The 20,224-nt window shown below is 52.1% G+C and overlaps 1 protein-coding gene across 1 annotated transcript in view; it reads right to left on the reverse strand.

Moving 5' to 3' along the window:
* The window catches only part of LOC144124614 (dual oxidase maturation factor 1-like), a 218,390-nt gene extending 199,228 nt beyond the window's left edge, over positions 1 to 19,162 (reverse strand). Inside the window, exon 1 of the mRNA XM_077657411.1 lies at positions 18,514 to 19,162. Coding sequence (XP_077513537.1) covers positions 18,514 to 18,681 — 168 coding nt within the window. The 5' untranslated portion in view covers positions 18,682 to 19,162. The remainder of the gene's footprint in view (positions 1 to 18,513) is intronic.
* Between the last annotated feature and the right edge of the window lie 1,062 nt (positions 19,163 to 20,224).

Here is a 20,224-nt window from a genome sequence, read left to right on the forward strand (position 1 = left end):
AAAAACCTGCCGCCCCACAGGGTAACGGACGGATAGCAAGAGACGGCAAATCTAGCGGCGGATAGTCAGATGAGCGGATGGGATTAAGAGTCTGCGGGTATAAGGTGGCCGCAGCACGCGCAGGACCCACAATTTTGCCTGTGGGCTCATTGGGATGGCCCAGTACACGCCAGCCTTTAGTAAAAGGCGAAAGATTGATTCGGTATTGGAGGGGAGACGGGTTAGTTGGAGAGGTATGGGAGAGGCATTTGCCCTGCACTGGAAGTAGTTGGATTGCTGTCGCCGATGTTAACAGGCCGCGAAGAGAAAACGTGCGTTGTCAGAGTAAGTACGACCACGTTGAGTGGGAAACATGTCCACTGCCCTTGAGCAAGTGCAGAATATTTTTGGCATACGCGTGAGCATGGACCGCTGCCCAACAGAATGCGCCGAGCGTTGACTCACGACGAACAGCGAAGCGTGACTGCAGGGGCTTAGAGCTGAATGCAAATACGAGAAACGCACAGCGCATCGTGTAGTCAACTGTGTGCCGAGTACAACGCGCACAAGATGTAATTTCCGCTCGAGGCACTGCGGAGAAGCATGTGGCAACACAGAAGGGAAGCGAACACGTTGAACATTCTCTGCCCACAACGGACCAACACTGAACAGCGCATTTGTCAATCTTCTTTCTCAGCGTGTAGCTCGACACTAAATACGGCACTGTCAGCAACTTACTACAAGGCGCCCAAAATGTAAAGGAAGCTGCCCTGGTGGGTGTTGGGCATAATTTGCAGCAGAAACCAAGACAGCGACCACGTGTTAAAAGCCAAAGATCGCGTACCTAGCATGGTGAAGACACGATACTTGTCGAGAACGAAGTCGGATAGTTAGCGCCGCGTGTGTTCCTCTAACTCCTTAAATAATCATCTGGTACACGACAGCGAATTGTTATTTCTGCACTACAGCACTGAAGGTGAATATTTCTCACGGTTATTGTACGCCTGAAGAAAGATACTTCACATGCAGAAAAAAGTGTGCTTGTCGCTCGTGCTTAGAATGTTCATACGGGGAGTGCTTCCAGCTTGTTTGCTTTCTCATAGGAGCTGGCTGCACGTAACTTTCGAGGAATCTTCACTCGTGCAGCAAGCAGAGGAGGTGCACCCCGCGAGACGCGCAGTGTCCACGACCACGGCGTGTAGAGAGGCCGGTGCGAGCAGAGGTCGGCTGGGCTCGGCTGGTTTGCCCGGGTTACCCACGTGCGCGTTAGGTTCAAGGTTGCCCCTGCAGGAGGGGGAGATCCACAGGTGGGGCGGGGGTATTTCTGTCCGCGCGTCGGCGGGACGCTGCCGTCGCGAGATAAGGCGGCGGGGTCACAGGCCTTCGCCCCCGCCGCTCCTGCGGCCATTAGCGTAACGCAGGCCAGTCGCACCGCCGCGACTCGGTCTCCGCGGCTGCTTCATCCTGGCGATAGCTGGCTACAGCGAGTCGTCCCTATGCGCTACGCTCAGCACACTACGCAACCCTGTCGTAACTCTCTGAGAAAGCTGTAAGCAACCTACTATCGGGATCAGGCCGACGAATACATACACTTACTGGCCACGTTCATAAAATCGCACTGCTCCTGACCCCAAAGGAACAGTGCTGCACCGCTTGCTGTACTATAGAGCGCCACGTCACGAAGAAGAAGCAAACAAAATGTTTTCGCCCATTTCTCACGGTATGTCCTCAGCCTGTGATGCTCTTTCCTCGCTGCATGTCAAGCTAATGGGAGAGCGTAAGGAGGGAATGCAGGGGAGGCTTTGACAGGCAGAAACCGGCTGACCAGGCTAGCGCCGAAGTCGAGGAGGCCTTGGCGGTCGCGCTTCAAAATGCTCTTTCCGTAAGAACTGTCCAAGGTAGGTGAACAACGAATGGATCGAGCGTCGTTTAGCGCTGCTACACTTCGTGTAACATGGTCGCCCTTACTTTGAGCTTAAAGACTACTAAGTGGGAGGAAAAAACGGAAATTTGAGAGACTTAGCTCATGAGCAATAACAGCTATAGAGCAGTAACCCTAGCACCGTGCTCTTGTCTTCTTCGGTAGCAGCGCTAGGGAAAACGACTGGTGCAGAGCGCGGGAACGTGAACAAGAGCTTAACGCGCGTCTCACGCATGGGCTCGCATGATTTGCTGGAAGCGGTCGTATTTCATTGCTTTTCTCTTGCCGCAACTATCCATAACCCAAGAGAGGCAGGCGAAACTGCTCGAGTAAAGCAGCCGGCGGTGTGCCAGACCGCGCAGAGTCCAATGATTTACGTGGCAGTTGACTTTTTCCAGCCATTTCATTTGAAGAACGACTAGCTCACCTCGGCCAGCCAACCAACATCGACAACAAAAAAGCTACGGAAAGATGCGAGAAGCCCCTTTATATTTCTTCGTCCAGCAGTGGCCGTGGTGGACTCGTCGTCTGTCTGTCGCATTTTTTTTTATTTACCGCGCTGCAGATCCAGCTTTACCTGCGCTGGATGCAAATCAGGCGGCTATATTAGGGCAGGGAGAAAGCGACTGTGCGAGCCGCGTGGACACCTCAATGCGTTCGTGGCAGTCGATTCCCAGAAGGGCGTTTCTCAAAGAGCGGTCGCGCCGTATGTCTGAGGCATGCCTAACTGGCAAGGAATTTGTTTTGTTTGGTTCCGCTTGAGCTTTTCTTGTAGCTGATCAGTCTCACTGAATCGCGATAGACCGGTTATAAAAGCAAAGCAACATCCTGGCCGCCGTCACTGTTCGTGTTTTCCTTGGGTGGCTGTCCGAAGCGGGGTGTAGGCTAGCTAGCCGGCCAGGTCGACGCCCAGTGCGAAAGCCGGTTGCCGCGAAGGATCACGCGGGCGTCGCATTTTCGCCGGTGGCAAGAGCTGCGAAGCCAAGGGCCACCTCCCGCTTTGTATTCCACCAAGGACAAGCTCTAGTCTATTTCATGATAGGTCAAGTTTGTTCCGAAGCAATCCAGCAGAAATATCACACGGGCAGGCAGGTAGACTTTGGGAGAAGAGCGGCAGTGGTTCTTCTTCTGACTTTAAGAAGCAGTCACCCGACTCGGTCGGTGCCGCAGCTGAGCGGGAGAGCAGTGTTCCGTGCCATGCTCTTCAGGAAACACTGGTGTAGAGCCCGTCCACTCTACTCGGGAGGCCACGCAGAGTTCCTTTACCGGCAGCAAAACTAACCGTAGGCATGAGCAGGTGCTGGTGGAGCTCAGAGCCTGAAAGCAATCTACGACGACTTACAGCCATTCTCACATTCGCAGTCACAGTGCATCCTGCAAGAAATCTCTAGCCTTAAGGGTACGGTTCAGGGTGCCCTTAAGGATCTGTAACTGGCACTTTTGTGCCCACCAAAATAGGTGCAAAACAAGCACGTATCCAGTGGGGAGAAAGGGGAGGGAGCAGAAGTGTCCCTCCCCCATCCCTGTGTTTGAGCTCACCCTCCCCAGATTCAAACCTTCTGAAGTGCTCATGCGGCGCATGTCCCACATTGCACCCCTGCCACCCTTTGCAAAAAATTGCCTCGGGCCCGTCCCGAAGTGAAAAAAAAACCCCTGACTACGTGCCCGGTGCAAAGTACGCCTGTCATACCGATAAAGTAGAGTTTGACAGTTGCTGTGCGACTGCTTTGCACTGTCACATCTCTTTATTTTTTTTTTACTGTTGCACAAGAACCGCCTGCTTTCGAAGATGTCAGTAATTCTGCTTTGCGTGCACTGTTACGAGTGAAGCTGAACAGTCCCTATAGAAAAAGCGGCCGACGTACGACATGTCTCAATGTGCTTTAAAATTGGCTTGTCCCCGACCATAGTTACGATAACCAGATATGCTTTTCGTAGCGCGTCTGCACCTCTTTGCAGTGGAGTTCATTTCTCTGGTTCGCATCACGCTCACACCCTGTTTCTTTTTTTGGGATATTTTCGAAAGAGAAAAAACAGGCCATACCTTCATCAAACCCGCTCGTACAGCTACACGATGGTAGCATGTGCGAAATAAGTATCCCAGATAAGCACAAAAAGTTGAAGAACTGGAAGAACTGGAGTTGCTCATATAAAAGCATCATAGAAAAGCGCGCTTGACTGAACAGCTCCAAATTTCTTAAAAAGTCCACGAGCACCCACACACTCTTACCTACCCTTGCACCCCAAGGAGCTGCACCATCCTTCCATCCGTGCACCCTTAAAGTGTGCATGGGTGCATCAATTGAGCTAAATATTAAGAATGGGGAAAGTGTGCTTTCCTAAGCCAAGTACAGCTTTCTGTGGAAAAAAATCTTGAAAATTGGAATAGTGTAAGACACTGTTACGAAAATATATAAGGTAATGGTCCATTATTCTGAAATGTAGCAAAATATTTCATATAAAATGTTTCCCTCGATCGCATCGTAGAGTTGAGACTGCCATAGAAAACCAATGGGGAACGCCTTTGACGATAGCAGAAACGTGAATAGAAAAAAAAATACAACACTGCCGCCGGGTGATCTGCGGATATATTGACTGTTGTAGTGACATCTTACATTATATGAAAAAGGTGCGTTCATAAATGATTTCCCGCTCAAAAATGCTTTTGTCCAGAATTGCTGGGTATGTTCGCGCCCTGAACAGAGCAAATTTTTTTACCGTGGCATTAGTCGGTCCTGCTCGACCTTGTCTCAAAGGCGTTTTCTTCCCCTCCCTCAGAATTTTTATTTTCATTAAAGTGCAAACATAAAAATGGAATCAACTGAAATATAAATTGAAGTGAGAACACCAGGCTTCGTGGCAGCTGAGCGGTTTAAAAGGCAAGGACAGGCATTGAGCAGCACCGTTTCTATGAATGCTGGAGTATTGCTCCAGAGAGTTTTGAGAGCATTTTCCATGCGGTGCGACATCAAGGTGTGAGCCAGATTTAATGGTTGAATATTATTTAATTTTTGGGAAAATAGAAAGGGAAAAAACAAAACGACAAAGCACCGAATATGGTCGGCTGCTTTTCCGCTGCATGAAAAATGTAGGCGCAGCTAGCGAGCTCGTGTTCAAGAGTTGCACTTCGCGAACAGTTGCGTTTAAATTCAACAATGACGTCCTTTTCGCATCCGGTTCCATAAAGTCCACTGGGACGGCCTGTCCATGCGTGTGCAGCGCTCTCATTTCCCATCGACTGATCCCGTACTTACAGCACATGTCCATGACAATATCTGTCCTTGCTCGGCCCGCAGTGGGAGCGACTCGGAGCAGCGATTCGCAGCAGTCACGCAAGCCGGGCCTGGAGGAATGACCGCGGCGCATCCCCCACGAAGGTGCGATTTGCAGAGGTGGACAGCGTCGAACAGGTGATTAAGCGAGCGCAGTTTGGCTAATCACGTAACACAGCGCCGCTGGGAATAACAATCGGCGCGCCTCTTTTCAGGGCAGACAGAACCTGGCCTTGGTTCAGGCAATTAACCGACACGAGAAATAAATGTGATGGGAGTGCGTAAAAGATCAGCCGGGACAGACGCAACGTACCACGAAGCTCTCCAACGGGACTCACTTGGGAAGAAAGGGAAAGTTGCATTGGTATGGGGAGGTCAAAGATAAACCGCTGAGCTATTAAGTGGCTTGAGAGCAGCCATGCATAGAAAGCGTAGCGTGCACCGTTCAGGTGGGTGCAGTTAAATGAACAACACCGGAATGTCGCAGCGGGTGGCTGCGAATTAAGTGATTTAACCAACTCGAGTTTTCCACGAAGACGGAAACCCCAGCGCATAGGCGCAGTTTATGCACATCTCCTTCCGGCGGCCTCCGCAGGCGGGAGAGAAGATATGAGATTGAGCTTTGCGTGCGAAAACCACAGCTACTAATTCACGCCTGCGAGCCCTTACCAACACGGCACGGAGCTGGAAGTTGCGTAAAGCTCTGCACCTACTCGCGAAAGAACAATGGTCCCAGCAGAAAGGGTGCATGCCGCTCTCCGCGCGTCTTCCATCATGGCACTTGTGCCATCAGCATAATACTCATCACTGCCTACACGTCGCTGAGTCTGAACCCCGTAATAAAGTAAATAATAGAGCAAATCTGGAGAATTAAAGCACACGGCATTTCCGTTCCTCAGCAGTTAAAAGCCAGATTTCTGTTCCGAATCGCACCATTTCTGCGAACCATGTCACGTGTTGAAATCAGAGAGGACTGTGCTGATATCGCGAAGAATTTTCAGCATGAAAAGCACGCGATAAATTTTCGCTCATGGCCAGTAGCTCGGTTCGGACACACTATTTTGCAATCTTTTCCCCTGCCCCAGCAAACCTTTTTGTCCAGCACACAGAGGTCGCCATGTGGTCGCGAAAAGCAAACGCCGTAGACACCGTGACTAATGATGCGGAGGAACGCCTCCCTTTAATAGCCACAAGAAACGTCGCAGCGTGCCGTCGCTTACAAAGATTCAACAATGGTGCTTTCACTATCACATTGCCCTAACCACAGCCAACTTTGAACGCAGAGTGTCCACGGCGGCCCAAGGTTTCCGACAGTACGACTACGGCTGCGTGTGTTTCTGGTTCGTGTTCTGTTTCCTTCGTAGTCTTCCGCGGGCGTGTCTCGGATAAGGGGTCCACATGCTTCGTGCAGCGAGGACGCTATCAGACAACCAGCTTGGACGCGACCGGTCGCCTTTTGTGCCGGTGCCGGTGCAGCCGACGTCCGCCAACCGGTCGAAACAAGCAGTGCAGCCGGGCGTATCAGCGCTGGGTGCCGGAACAAAGGAGCCGGGCCAAGCAATGAATGGCGGCACGGGATCGATCCCCGCAAGGAGTGGCCGCCAGTTGATGACCGCGGGCCGTTTCACCTTGACACGATTGGTGCTCCACGTCGCCGCCGCGAGGCGCCCGCTGCGCCGATAGAGAGGGACGAAACGGGAAAAAGGAAAACCGCGCGTTGCGTGAGGGCGCGGCCGCCCGCCGGTGGCTAATGATGGGGGCGCATTGGAGCCCGATTGGCGCGTTAGCGATTTGCGAGGGGCCATCCTGGCAGTCAATTCCGAAATGCGGGTGTTCTCCTGCAGCCATTTCAGTTCTACCTGAAGCAGATGCACACTTCCGCTAAATTGCATGCCGCAGAATGGCCACGTAAGCTTTTAGTGCAGTAGCTAATGAGCCACAGCATTTTCAGAAATGGTTCCTCTTAAGTTACGTTCGTCTAGACCGTTTTCACCACTACCGAACCCTTCTCGTTGTCTGTTCATGCCGGTAAAGCGCATTTCTGGAATGCTTCAAGCTGGCGCAGATCTGTGCGCAAGGTAAGCCAAGTTCCAGCATTTTTGTCTTCACCCGGTCGATACCACGAACAGCGTACTCTCGAGAACGTCCTCTTCGCAAATGGATTCTCATCGGCCAACACGTCAGCTTAGCACTTCTTCGCCTCTCGCTATCTTGGCGTATTCCATGGAGACAGCAACGCCGTTTTGCACCCAGAAAGTGCGCTATGCATTTGGAAACAAAGCCTTCGTGTACCGCAGTGCATTGGCTGTCGTTGCTTTCGAAACCAAAACAGGCAGAGCATAGATCGGTTCAAGCGTGAATGTTATGTACGAGAAGTAGCCGGGTAATTTTCGCAACAAAGGGCAAGGCTCCATGGGAACACAAAACAGTAAAGACACCCTGACATGTAACTCAACTTCTGAGAGACCGCACAATAAAATTTAATCAAGTTCCAAATGAAAGCAGCATTCTCAGCTCACCTATAGTACTGTAACGCATGACTAGGCAACAGTAAGGGGGGTTCCTTGCCTCTGGTCACCGCCCAGGAATCACTTATTCCTGTTGCCCGGTTTTCGACATTTCTCGAACGGCTTCGACAAATACCTCGAGCCAAAGACACCCGCCCCGACCTTGGAATGCCAAGCCACAGAATAAGCGATGCGTGAGAGCGTGGGTTTGCCTTAATGAAAGGAACGCCCCTTCTTTCGTTAACAAAGCGGCACGGTCGCAGTCTTGTCGGTGCACCCTTCAGCCCTGCTCAACTCGCACTGTGAAAATACGGCTCCTAAGCGCGACGAGCGTTGAAAGGAGACCTTTTTCCTTTTCTTTTCTTCGCCTGCGTGACCAAAGGGGCGAAGGAGCATTTCGTTCTTGGGTGGCGAACTACGTCCGAGACCGGTCTGCTGCTGCGGACGACCATGAAAAGAGCACAATACGGACTGCGCTTAGCGGAAACCGCGGGGGCGCCTCGGCAACCAGCTACTGCGGCGCCGTGTCTTGGGCGTGGACTGCGAGGGTCGCTGCACGCGCAGTCTGCAGTCCTGTCACGCACTTGCACGCGCGCTGGCTGCACTTCCAGCACCGGCTACGTTCGGCCCGCGCACAGCGCCGGAGCTTGACTTGTCATTCGGGCCTATAGACTGAGCTGGGTGTCCAATGCAAGCGCAGTGCTTATCTTTGGCCTTCGCTTAATGTAAGAGCGTTCGTTTGCGGGACGCGGCGATGGCCGCCAACCCTCCAGCGCCGAAAACGGATCACATGAGTCTTGATTGTTCGCCGGACACCTCTGTACGGTCGGCTCTATTGACGGGCTCGTAAGAGCCTTTCTAATGCCCTCTCTCCCGGATTTTCAAAAAACGTGATTTCGACTCGAACTGGCCCCAGCAAAAAATGCCTTTCTAGTCGAGTTATGTCTTAGCCGAAACGAGTTCCATGTCCTAAGAACAGATACGGCATTACCAATGGCGTTGCGGAGGTCGCCGAGTGCGCGACCACAACCACAGTCGTTCGAGTCGACGCAGCGGCGGTGGCAGCGTACGGCGTCAGACTCCGGAACCCTCTGGGAGTCTCGATCGTTTGCGCTCCCGTCACCGGTTTCAGCCTCTTTGTCAGCGCCGCTGGTGACGGCACTAGCATCGCGTTTCATCTTCTGCGCTCCTCTTCTTTTATGCGTATACTTCAGAACTACACCCTGTATTTTTACGCAGTCCATGCAGGTAATAGTCATAATCACCATGACTACGTCCACTGCAGGACAAAGGCCTCATCCATATCCCTCCAATAAACAACCGCCTCCTTAGCGAGCTGCGGACACCTTATTATCCCCGAAAACTTCTTACCAAGTAGGTAATAGACTATAAAACCAGCTATAACAGCCAATTTTACCATGCTTCAGTTGTGAGAAGCAGGGCGTGATAGCGCAGCGACTGATCGCGACATATTGTGCGAACTCAATTACTGTCCGTGCTTTCACGTCCCGTATGGTGACGCAGTCGCAATCGGTACAACCCTGAACCGGCGAATCAAGTGAGAGACCATGCTAGGCACCTCCCGCCTGCTTTTTGATATTCTCGTATTTCTAGAAATTCACAAATGTGACATCGCTCCTTGGCATGCATATGATAGCAGCCAAATATCTTCGCGAGAGCAGCACTGGGGCGATGTTCGGCGACGTTAAGAACATGCGGAGCGGAGTCACGCATTTATGTTTTCGGTTTAATAAAGGGAGGGAGCGTCTGGGTTCGTTTCGCCATCGGTGCCATGAAAGGATGCAGCTGAGTCATTTTTCACTGCGAAAGCAATACCAGTGACCGCGGCGCCTGCGTTTTTATGGAGGCGAAACGCTAAGGCGCCCGTGTGCTGTGCGATGTCAGTGCACGTTAAAGATCCCCAGGTGGTCGAAATTATTCCGGAGCCCTCCACTCGGCACCTCTTTCTTCCTTTCTTCTTTCACCCCTACCTTTATCCCTTCCCTTACGGCGCGGTTCAGGTGTCCAACGATATATGAGACAGATACTGCATCATTTCTTTCCCACAAAAACCAATTATTATTATTATTATGTAACAGTGTCACGTGGGTAAGAGGTTGGCGTCTATCTCTGGCTTCGGAGAGCGAAGCCTCCACCCTGCAGAAGCTCCACCCAACAACAGGCACCGCTTACAAAACTTTCTTTAGACAGTCTATAGACTCACCATAGGCTATTATTGTCTATAAAGACTATAGAATTTTTATGGACAAATCATCACTACTCTGAAGGCAGTACAAATCCTATATACAGCCTATGCACAACCTATAAATTTATGGCCATACACTTTTAACACACTTTTGCATAAAAACAGGCTATAGACTATAAATATATACGCAGAAGAAAACATCTGTAAGAAGGCAGCAGAGTCTAGAGGCTGCCCGTCGACCCACTGCCACCTTCAACCTTTCTCCACACAGCGCCTCCGCCCTCCAGAAGCACCATCAGCCACCCACTTTCATCTTCGGGAGAAATTGTGACGCGTGTGTGAAACCTCTGGTTTAGAGTAACAGCATCATCAAAGTAATCAGCCAAGATAAATCCCAATGCTTTCATAAAATTCTTGGATCGCATTTCTCATCGTCCTATAATTGTTTTTCACTCTTGTGGTATTACTCCTATGTCGGTATATTCCTTGAGCATATCATCAACGGCCTTTTAGTACGATGTGCCTTTTATTTAGACTTCTTGCAGAGCCCCGTACGGATACACAAGGTTACTGGTAGTCCGACGTTTTAGAGGAAGTAAGCAGGGGTTATTAGTGGCACTATGGGATATGGAAGAGGCCTTTGTACTGCAGCGGGCGTAGTGAGGCTAATTATGATGGTGGTGATTACTGAGAATTCGTTTTGTCCCTGCCATGGCCGCAGAGCAACCGGCAAGATTGAGCAAAATCCACTCCTTTGGAATAGCTTTCAAGAGCCTGCAAGAGCCGCAGACAGGCAGAGCAGTGAGGAGCGTGCAGCGCACGGTGCTCTTGTTACCACAAGTTCCTTTTCCAGATCTGAGGCTGTATGCATCCTTGTCGGGAAAGGAACGCCCATCATGAGCGCTCTGCACTCTTGCCGCAATTGAGTACTCCCGCGAAAATGGCCACTATGTTGACAGCATTCATCGCAATACCACGAAACGTCGTATCGCACTTCTGGACAGTGAACCCTCCTATTGCACTGAAACGTTTCAATTAGGCCTCGTCAGCAATATGAGCCACCGCTACGTAGAGCTTAAAAAAGCAAGGTTCTACAGGTGACGAGAGCGCCTGGTAGTACATGCCGGAGATATCTGCGTAAGAAGCAGCATTCCTCAGATTTCATCTCCGGGAGCAGTCATTTCCTTCTTAAGCAGCAGTCCACTCATTTCCTCTGCAATCACGGTGCGGCCAACCCGAATTAAACGAAGTGGCCTCCCATTTTCACAAGCTCTCGCCCACTCCCCGTCTCTCCGACTTGGCACCGCGCACGGCCGCCAGTGACATCAAGAAAGAGAAAACGCATGCTATGCACGTCATCCAGCTAGCCGGCCAGTCACGATAGGCTCCCAGTCAGACCAACCGCGTTCCGAAAACCGAGTCGACGACCACACCGACCGGTGAGCTGGTGAGAGGCGGCGTTTCCGAGGCCACGCCGCGCCGACGCGCTCAGCGGAAGCCCGCTTCTGGGCTGGGAAACGTCGGCGGAGAAAGCTCTCGCCGCGGTGGAGGCCACGGCGCGGGCGAGCCCGGCTTATCCCGCCGCAGATCGTCGCCTCGCGATCGCCCTAAACGGAAAAGAGGCGCCTCGATGAAAGTGGCCGAGTGCGACGCCGCCGCGGCTTCAATCGCGTATGCATCCAGGTTGCCGCCGCCACGATTTCAGGGACGTCGATCCCCCTCGCCCTCAGCAGTCTCGTTTCGCCTCGCATGGTTGCTCGGCGGCTGCGGGCAAGCCTCGGTGCGTGACGGCCCCGCGCAGCAGAAATTAACGGGACCAGTTGGCGCTTACAGACGGCGGAGGCTACAACGCACGAACTTGACATTAGACTCCGCCGCGACTTGTGGGCCCCGTGCCACACGATTCGTTGTACATGCAGTCCAGCTCTGGGCACCTCGTGTTCTGCGAGCGTGCAGCTGATCGACTCGTTCTGCTGCCAGAGCAGAGCGAACATATATGCCACTGCTTTCGCGATGTCATTGTTTGTAGATTTGTGGCATGGAATGACTCCTCTGCTGTGTGATTGTTTCAGGGATCTAGCTTTTGTGCTACATTTCTGTTTTCTGATGGCTCTGTTGACGTTTTTTCCCGAGTTATTCTTCAACGACGTTTTCAGTATCGTAAATGAAATAATGTCAGCGATCGCGGCGTCAACGTCCACCGACGGCTTTCACCTCATGTCACAAGCTATGCCTACCATAGCCGGGTATAAATCACGCAATCGTATAAATGAACTATAGTTTCTACCTCCCACAGCAGCATTACCTAAACACTAGAAAGTGGCGAGTTTGGGGACCGCCACACATGCCATCAGTCTTCTCAAATGATGCTCCTTGACCGGGCAAGGCCTTCCACAAAACGTTCAGACCGTCAGTGGCCCAAAGAAATCATACAAGCGCCACAAATGGACGAACAATCATTACCGCTCTAAACATGCAGGCAATGAACCTGTTATGGACAGTGCCCGGATCTACAAGCTTTAATAAGGCAACATCCACGTGATGTAAGAGTGTTTAATCCGCAGTACAGCCGTGAAAACACGTCCTTTTTAGTACTATATCTACTTTTTGGTGCTCTCGTATCGGCAGATTGCGGAAAAAGGGTTGCCATCAGTGAAGTAAGAATATGAAAAACTGTCCCCAAGTTGTCACCCTAATTCATTAGTTTTTCTTCGGGCAATTGGTTCGATTGCAGCGTAAAATACAGAGGCGATATGTGATATGCGTCTTGTGCCAAGAATTCAGCTGAACAAGTAATTCGAGTATTGACACTGCAGGACATGAAAGCGGCCCCTCAAGGCGATTGCTATTTTGATCGGTGGGCGGCTCGAAACCCCACGTGGGGTGAAAGTCGAACTAACAGGCTCAATAATATATGTGGCAATGAAATGAGGCTGCCGTTCTAAAACATTGTGAGTAAGAGCACAGACTGAATTTCGCGTGTCGTGGAGTCTTTTCTCCCCAATAGTGGCACCACATTTGGCCAAAGTACAAAAAACCTCTGGAGACGTGTTGGTGCATGGAAGCATTAATCGCTGCTCAGAAGTTCCGTTGAGACCATCACAACTGAGCTGTTACTAGTATAATCGTGAATGCGATTGTCAATAAATTTCTCTGTCGAATCGGCTTTGTCGTACACTCCACTATGCTTGCAGATCAGCGGGTTTCAACCATGATCTGTACCTCGGCCTTGTGAGGTGCTATAAGAACGTGCGAAGCCATTTCCCCTAACAGCAAGCTTGCTTCCTCCTTGTTAGACCACTTGCCATTTTTCAAAGCTGCAAACAGTCGCATAGCACATCTTTCATATGGCTGCATCATTCGCCAAGAGGTGAACCGAAGAAATACGCTTATATACATTAGAAAGCAAAAGAGCCGGTAAGGGTCCTTCCGCATGGCCTTGCCTAGTTTGAGTGCAGAGCTTTCCGATAACAACGTCTTTTGCAATACTGCATGGAAACCTGACGTCAGCAAGAGATAAATAAGCAAATTATGCAGATGCAGGATCAAAAATACTGATTACTGAAAAAAAAACAATTCAACAGTGATATAGAACCCAAAAAAACCCTTCTCAAGCTTTCCGGCATTGATGTTTCCTGATATGGTAAAGGCAATGATCGCGAAGATAAGTTACTGCTATCCATAAATTAATGCACACAATTTTTTCCCTTTGTTTGGTCGCTTTTGATCACGCGTGTGTTCGGAAGACTGGAAGTCAACTTCCTGCGCGGCACAGGATGCCTTATACCCTGTTTTCGTCACACAGGCAGCATGACCGCGAAGCTCTTTACGCCCCACTTTTGATCTCATGCCAACATGACGCCTCCTGCTCACGAGCGCTCCTAGCATCCTGTGATATCGGGGAGAGACACGTGCAGGCCCTTCTGCGTGACTTGACGAACAACTAATGCAGCAGAAGTGACTTGTTTGGGTGTGGAAGATAGACATGCGATTCATCAACGTTCTACCATCTTTGATGGAAGCAACGTGTGGACTTCTATCACGGGGAAAAACTGCCGAGTGATATGCTTGAAAAATCAGTACAGAAAGAATACCTGTGTTGCCGCTTTTTCCATGTTCTAATAAAAAAAAAACGTACAGACCCTCAGGGAGGGAGACATGTTGCCCAGCTTTACTTTGGCAGCAAGCGGCAACACGTACCATCCCGCTAGTCTAACGAAAATGACTGGAAAAACGCTGCTTGACGAAGCGTCGCACTGCGCGTGCTGCGCGTTCTTTAGTCGTTTCATGCGCACAACCGATTAAAACAAAAAAGAAAAAAGAGAGAATGTGAAAGCCGTCAGTATTAATTGCAGTGTTGTGCTTCGCAGTACATGGAGTTTGTAGCAGACTGGCGACAAGCATTGTACGTGCGTGAGAAGTGAACATGGAAACAGATTTCCTTTTGTTTTGAAGTGAACAGAAAAATCAATTTAAACCACGGACAACTTCTGCGTTCGAGTACTTCATACGGCTCTCTATTTCCGATCAATTAAATGTTTTTTTTTAATTTCCTCTCTTGGTTTCTTGCAGTGGGTGAGTTAGCATTTCGTATACCTTGTTTTCTTCGTTGGCCATTGACGATCTATATTCAGAGCGGATACGATAAGCCTCGAGCTTTAGCGTAAAAATGCCCCAGAGATGCACACAGCACGTTAACTGCTTCATTAATCAGCTGCAAGGCGAAGACGAAAGCAGGTGGGAGAACGCTCACTCATGAAGAAGCTCTTCGAAAGGAAGAGAAGCTGCGGCAAAACACAGAGGAAATGTGAGCTGCAGCAGCGAAGACAGGAAATTAGGCCGCCTGCACAACGTGTTGTGTAGCACACAGTGACAGAGGCGCGCTTTCGGGCAAACAAAGCATTTGTCGTTGCTCTGCGGTGGTCGTAGCAAACGAGGGCCCCGCTGAAAGCGCTCGCCTCGGACCTGATGCCGCGCACATGTAGCGTGGCGCTTTTTGGCCGGTGCTCCGTCTCAATCAAAGCGCGGCTTTCACTTTCTCGGGGCGGATCGGGGTGGCGCGAAGGTCCCCGGGCGAAGCCGCGCTCCAATTTGCATACGCGCGGGGAGGGGAGGCCAGCGGAGCCGGCTTGCGAGCGACCCCTCTCGCGGCGCGAGGGAGAGCGCCGCCGACCTTGGCAGAAAACGCCGGCGGACGGGGAAGCGGAGCGCTTTCCCTGCGGACACGCCGGGCCCCGTATTTACAAAACACCCCGAGCGGCACCCGCCGCCGCCGCTCCACGGAGGCGCGCCGTCTTTCTCAGCGCAGACGGCGGCCGCTTTGCTTCCCACTTCACTCAGTTTCTGCGGGATGCCCGTGAACAGCGGAAGGCCTCTGTGCTGACCTGCCACTCGACTCCCTGGGTTGCCTGGGGCACGAAAGTATTTCGCAATAAAACATTTGAAAGCGCAAGACTGACCAGTCCCAGTGAGTAACGAATTGGTTTCTGTGAGATAGATGGATGGCTAGATCAATGTGGGAAGAAAGCTTTCCTCGGGATGTATTGAGTCGTTTCTAATGCACCAGACTAATGCTCGAGAGCGAGGGGGAGGTGAGAAAATTCATCTCCATTTTAGGTGAACTACTTCTTACAAAAAAAAAAAGATATTTATCTCCGGTGAGCACTCAGTCTCAGCTTAGAGCGCTTTTTCTCTCGCGCATATATGGCGATACACTGATGCTTCCGCCGGAGTTAAAACCGCAGGCAAACATGACAGCGTGTAAACGGTGGTTCCAGCTATTTAGAACCGCTTCGGTTAAGACGCCTTAGACGAAGCGTCCGCGATGCGAGAAGAGCACAGCAAAGGCAGACGACGCCAGCGGAAGAAACAGTACGGAAGGCGTGCGAACCAGAGCTTCCGTGAACGGCCCGACTAAACGCTGGGGTCATTGGAATGGGCGATGGAGAGAACAAGGCGGCATTTGTTCCTGTTGGAAAAGCGAGAACGCAAAATTAAATGCAACAATGTGAGATGTACAAAGGAAGTCACCCCCCGAGCGCACTGCGTGAGTTCGTGCAAGGCAATCGACTGCCAATTGACGACGTTAACTCCCATCTTTTAAACATTATTACCGTTACGGTCATGTAGCAGCATGTCTGAACTTTCTGTGAGGACCACGCACAGCCGCTTACCGTTCCGATCACAGCTGTCATCAGCGCCTTAAAGAAAAATTCAGCGCCTGATATCTTTCTCAGTTTCTTTCTTTCTTTGGAAAGGAAATAGAAGCAGGCACACAACACAAATGCCAAGAGCAAACGAGAAAAGCAGCGACGAGCGGGGCTACTTGCTGTAGGTGCATCCTCGAGAAAACAGTTCGGCGCTACCAGTTCCTTGAGTATTGATGGCTTCTTGGTTTAGTGTAAGTACATATGTCATCATTCTTCGTAATAAACTCAGCATGCGCGCTTCCTGTGCACGTACCCGCGCCTGTTAGCGCAATACAGTTTTTGGGGCAATGTTCTTTAAAGCCCATGCTAATCGTTCTGTTATAATCGGGAATGAAAAGGCTTCCCATCCATCCCAGCGCTTAAAAGCAATAAACTCTATTGAAAGGGTCCTGAATGCGAGGCGTAGCAGTGTTTCTTGCCCCTCGAAAGGAGTATACTGCATCTGTGGTAAGGAGTAACCGGAATAACCCAGTACCGACGCCTCATTACATATTCATGTAGAAAAAAAAAAGAGCCTGGCTAGGGAGCTGGGTGCCTCTCCGCGGCGGTGTTGGAAGTATCTGCGTACGTGGTCAGCTGGGGCATGCAGGATTACAGAGGGCGCGCAGAGAGGGCGTCCGCTCTCCCAGGTCCGTACACGAGGCGCCGCATTCCGCACACTGTGGTGTGGAAGTGCGTCCGCTCGAGGAGCTGCGATGCGTGTTGCTGCCTAAACGCGCGCCGTCTTTTTACTCATTCTCTCGGCGCTGTTACGCGAAGCGGCTGCGGGCTGTTAGCCTAAAGAGGCGGGATAAAACGAGATGACGCTATCATCGCCGCCGCTGCGGACGAAACTGTGTCAAGGAAGTCACGGTTTTACTCAAGAACGTCGGGCCTTGCGGCGCTCTCGGTGCGCGCTCTCGCGCCGGTGTGTTTCTCCTGACGAACGGTCCGCGCACTTTCCCCCGGTGGGAACCTGGCCGCGCGCCCTCCGAGGCAGTCGGGGGAACGAGCGCCGCCGAAGAAAAGCGAGAGTGGACACGGCGGCTTTCGTCCGTAGGCGCCCCTCACCCGGCCGCTGGAGGACCGCGGATGTCTGAGGCGTCGTTTATTTCGACCGAGAGAAGGCAGAGTGAGCAGTCTGCGGGACGGAACCCAGCAGAGGGCACGCTACTACCCAAACAACGGCCGATGATTCAGCTTTAGAAAACCAGGAAGAGACAAGGAAGGTAGGTCAGTAAGGTTAACCAGGCAATGCCCGTTTGGCTACCCTACATGTGGGGAAGGGGACCAGCAATGAAGAAAGAGGAGAGATGAGGAATGGAAGTCTCCGAGCTGCCCTTCAAGTACGGAACAGCACAGGAAGCCCACATTGTTGGGCTGGTGGTGGTGAAACATTTGAGAAGTAAAAAACCGAATCAAATGCGTTAATGCTACGATGAGTCTTCAATCGGGCATGGAAATTAAATCTTAGTGCTCCGAAGTGCTCCGCGCAGTTGCTGCCTTCGCAAGTGCTGCGGCACCTCTTCGACTGCGTCATGCACTCGACAGAACAGCTTATGAAGCCGCTAGTGGGCCCGAAAGGCATTGCCGTAAGCATGACAAAACGCCGGATTTAGGTATGTATGCTAACGTCTGAGTAGCGAAGTTGAAGACCTCGCCACACTGAAGACTATACTTAGCCACCGAATGCACCGAACGCTCTTGCCCGCTGGAGATGTTTTACAGAGCGCCGTCTAGCCTCCACCTATCTCGGTGTAGCCCCAGCATCCAGTATTCGGTAAACTTTGGAGAAAGGAGTACTCAAAGCTACACCTTGCGTAGCTCATATGCTTCCTCACTGGAAGCACCATATGAAAGTCGTGGCCGGGAATGCGGAGCTGCGAGTAACCCTGACCTGGTTTGTGGCTAATGAGCGAACAGTGCCTTCAGTTGTTACAGAAATTTAGAGATGGGAAGCAGCTTTGAACGTTATGCAATGAAATAGGAACGTCCGTTCGGACAACGCCGGCGTCTTGAACCGAAGAGATCAACATCTAGAGCAAGCACATACAAGAACGTGAACGTGTGCTCATCCTATTCAAAGAAAAAGCGCGCACAGGCACTAACACTGTTCAGTGAAATTTCCTGTTAAGGATGTACAAACGTGCTATCAAACGAAAAAAGTTCGCGTTGATACATTCACCAATCTGAACTGCAATTTCACCGGACGGCTGATCTTGTCCGAAATGTGATCGATCCCCTAGAAGCCAGAATGAGTCCAAACGGTGATGCCTCTCTCAAAGTGGTGCCAACATTTCTGCAGGACTCTGTATGCGATCTTTGAAACGTGTTGCCCAAACACTATGCTCGAGCGTAATGCAACACCTCGGCGTCTTTGCGGGCGCGCCGAGAGCGGCTGAAAGCGTACGCGTACAAGCATGACGGTCTGGGTGCTCACCTCTTTGCGTATTCCTGGGAAGACGATGACGAAGGCTATGAAGAGCGTGGAGAAGCACACGTAGATTAGGATATTCCGCAAGTCCTCGGTCACCGCGGTCCGGTTGGCGTACGCGTAGAGCGTCGGTCCGCCTTCGGTGCGGAAGGCGTCGAACCATCCCTTGAGCATGGCGGCGGGCTCCCCGCGGGAGGGACACGCGCACTCACACACAGCTGCGACAAGAGGCGCGGGCGAGCAGACTGCGGAGGGGGCCCCGGCGGACGCCGCTCGGCCGCCCCGCCGCCAAGGTCGCCGTCCTCGGGAAGGAAAGGGAGCGAGGCAGCCCAGCCCGGGATGAGCCTCCTCCCGAAGGCTCCGTCCAGAGGCAGGAGCTCAGAGCGGCCACTCGGGTTCCCGTCCGCGGCGGAGCCTCATCATGTGCCCTCCGGTGAGTCGCGCGCGCGGGCCCACACAGCGACAGCGAAAAAGCGAAAGTGCTCTCCTGCTCGTGCCCGGAACCGGCTCCGGCGGCGACTGACTGAGCAGCGCGCCGCGGACGGCAGCTTCCGGCGGCCGCCGCTGTGCCGGCACGCTCCCCGCCGAGCGGGGCGCGTGGCCTACTCCCGCGCGGGTCCCCCCCGCCGGCAAGGCCCCGCCCCGCGCAACTACTGCCGCCACCGCGCCCCAACGTGCCACCGGACCCCGTCGCGTGCTCCCGGCTGCCCCCGACCTGCTGCGCTGCTGGTGTCAAGCCTGCCGGCTCCGACAGCGGCCGCGTGCGGCCTACAATGCCCGCCGCCGCTCACTTGGCGGCTGACTCACCTGCCGCCGGTGCTCCTGGTGCCCTGCGTGTTCTCGGGTTCGTCGTGACCCGGCGATCCTTGGCTGCCTTGTGTCTCGCAGCGCATCAGTGCCCAAGTCACAGACCACGGACTGTGACCTCTGACCTAATGAAAGAGCGCACTGAGGCCACTGAGCCTGCTCGACTAGCCGCGCTTTAGCGCCTCACACAGCTTGTCCTGCCAATCTTCGATGTACACTGGTCCGCTTCCAAACAGATAAACAAGTAAAGCGTAGGCACCTTACGACGCCTGCCGGCCGCAATACCACAGGCTGATGATCACCAATGCAAAGTTTGTCCACAGAGAGGGCTGCACCAGCGGTGTGACGGCAGCTTCCAACCAGACAACAACAACAATAATATCCTCCATGGTAACGACCGGTCCCAGTGTGACTGCCTCGGTCGCTTAGGTTGCCAGACCAGACAACACTGCTCTAACCAAAGCGCATTTAAAGTTGGGAATGATCACCCTCTCGAGGTATCAAATACTGCTTCCTGGGTTTTCACTAGTCTCATTAACGGCGTTGAACATCGGGGATAGACCTGGTGGTAGATCGGGCCAGTATGCATAAGTTCTTACCTAGTGGTATTATATTTACAGGTACTGTATCTGTACCTATAGGCACAGTAATGTTCCGCTGATGTCCTGTGGTCTTCTTTATTGGTCCTATCGCGGATGAGAGCGGCCTCCAATAGGAGTTTCACAAGATGATGCAGGTGTTGTTCAATAAGAGTGATATATTTTTGTTACAATTCCAAGTAACACGAAAAATATAAGAAACGATGGTCGCAACGTCCCGGTTGTGGCCGCGCGCGGCACACTTATGGCTCCCAAGCCGTTATGAATGGGCCCGCCGCACACGACTGCCCGGAAATACGCGGAGCCCTCGG

Source organism: Amblyomma americanum, chromosome 3 (genome assembly GCF_052857255.1).
Source record: "Amblyomma americanum isolate KBUSLIRL-KWMA chromosome 3, ASM5285725v1, whole genome shotgun sequence".
Taxonomy (NCBI): Eukaryota; Metazoa; Arthropoda; class Arachnida; order Ixodida; family Ixodidae; genus Amblyomma; species Amblyomma americanum.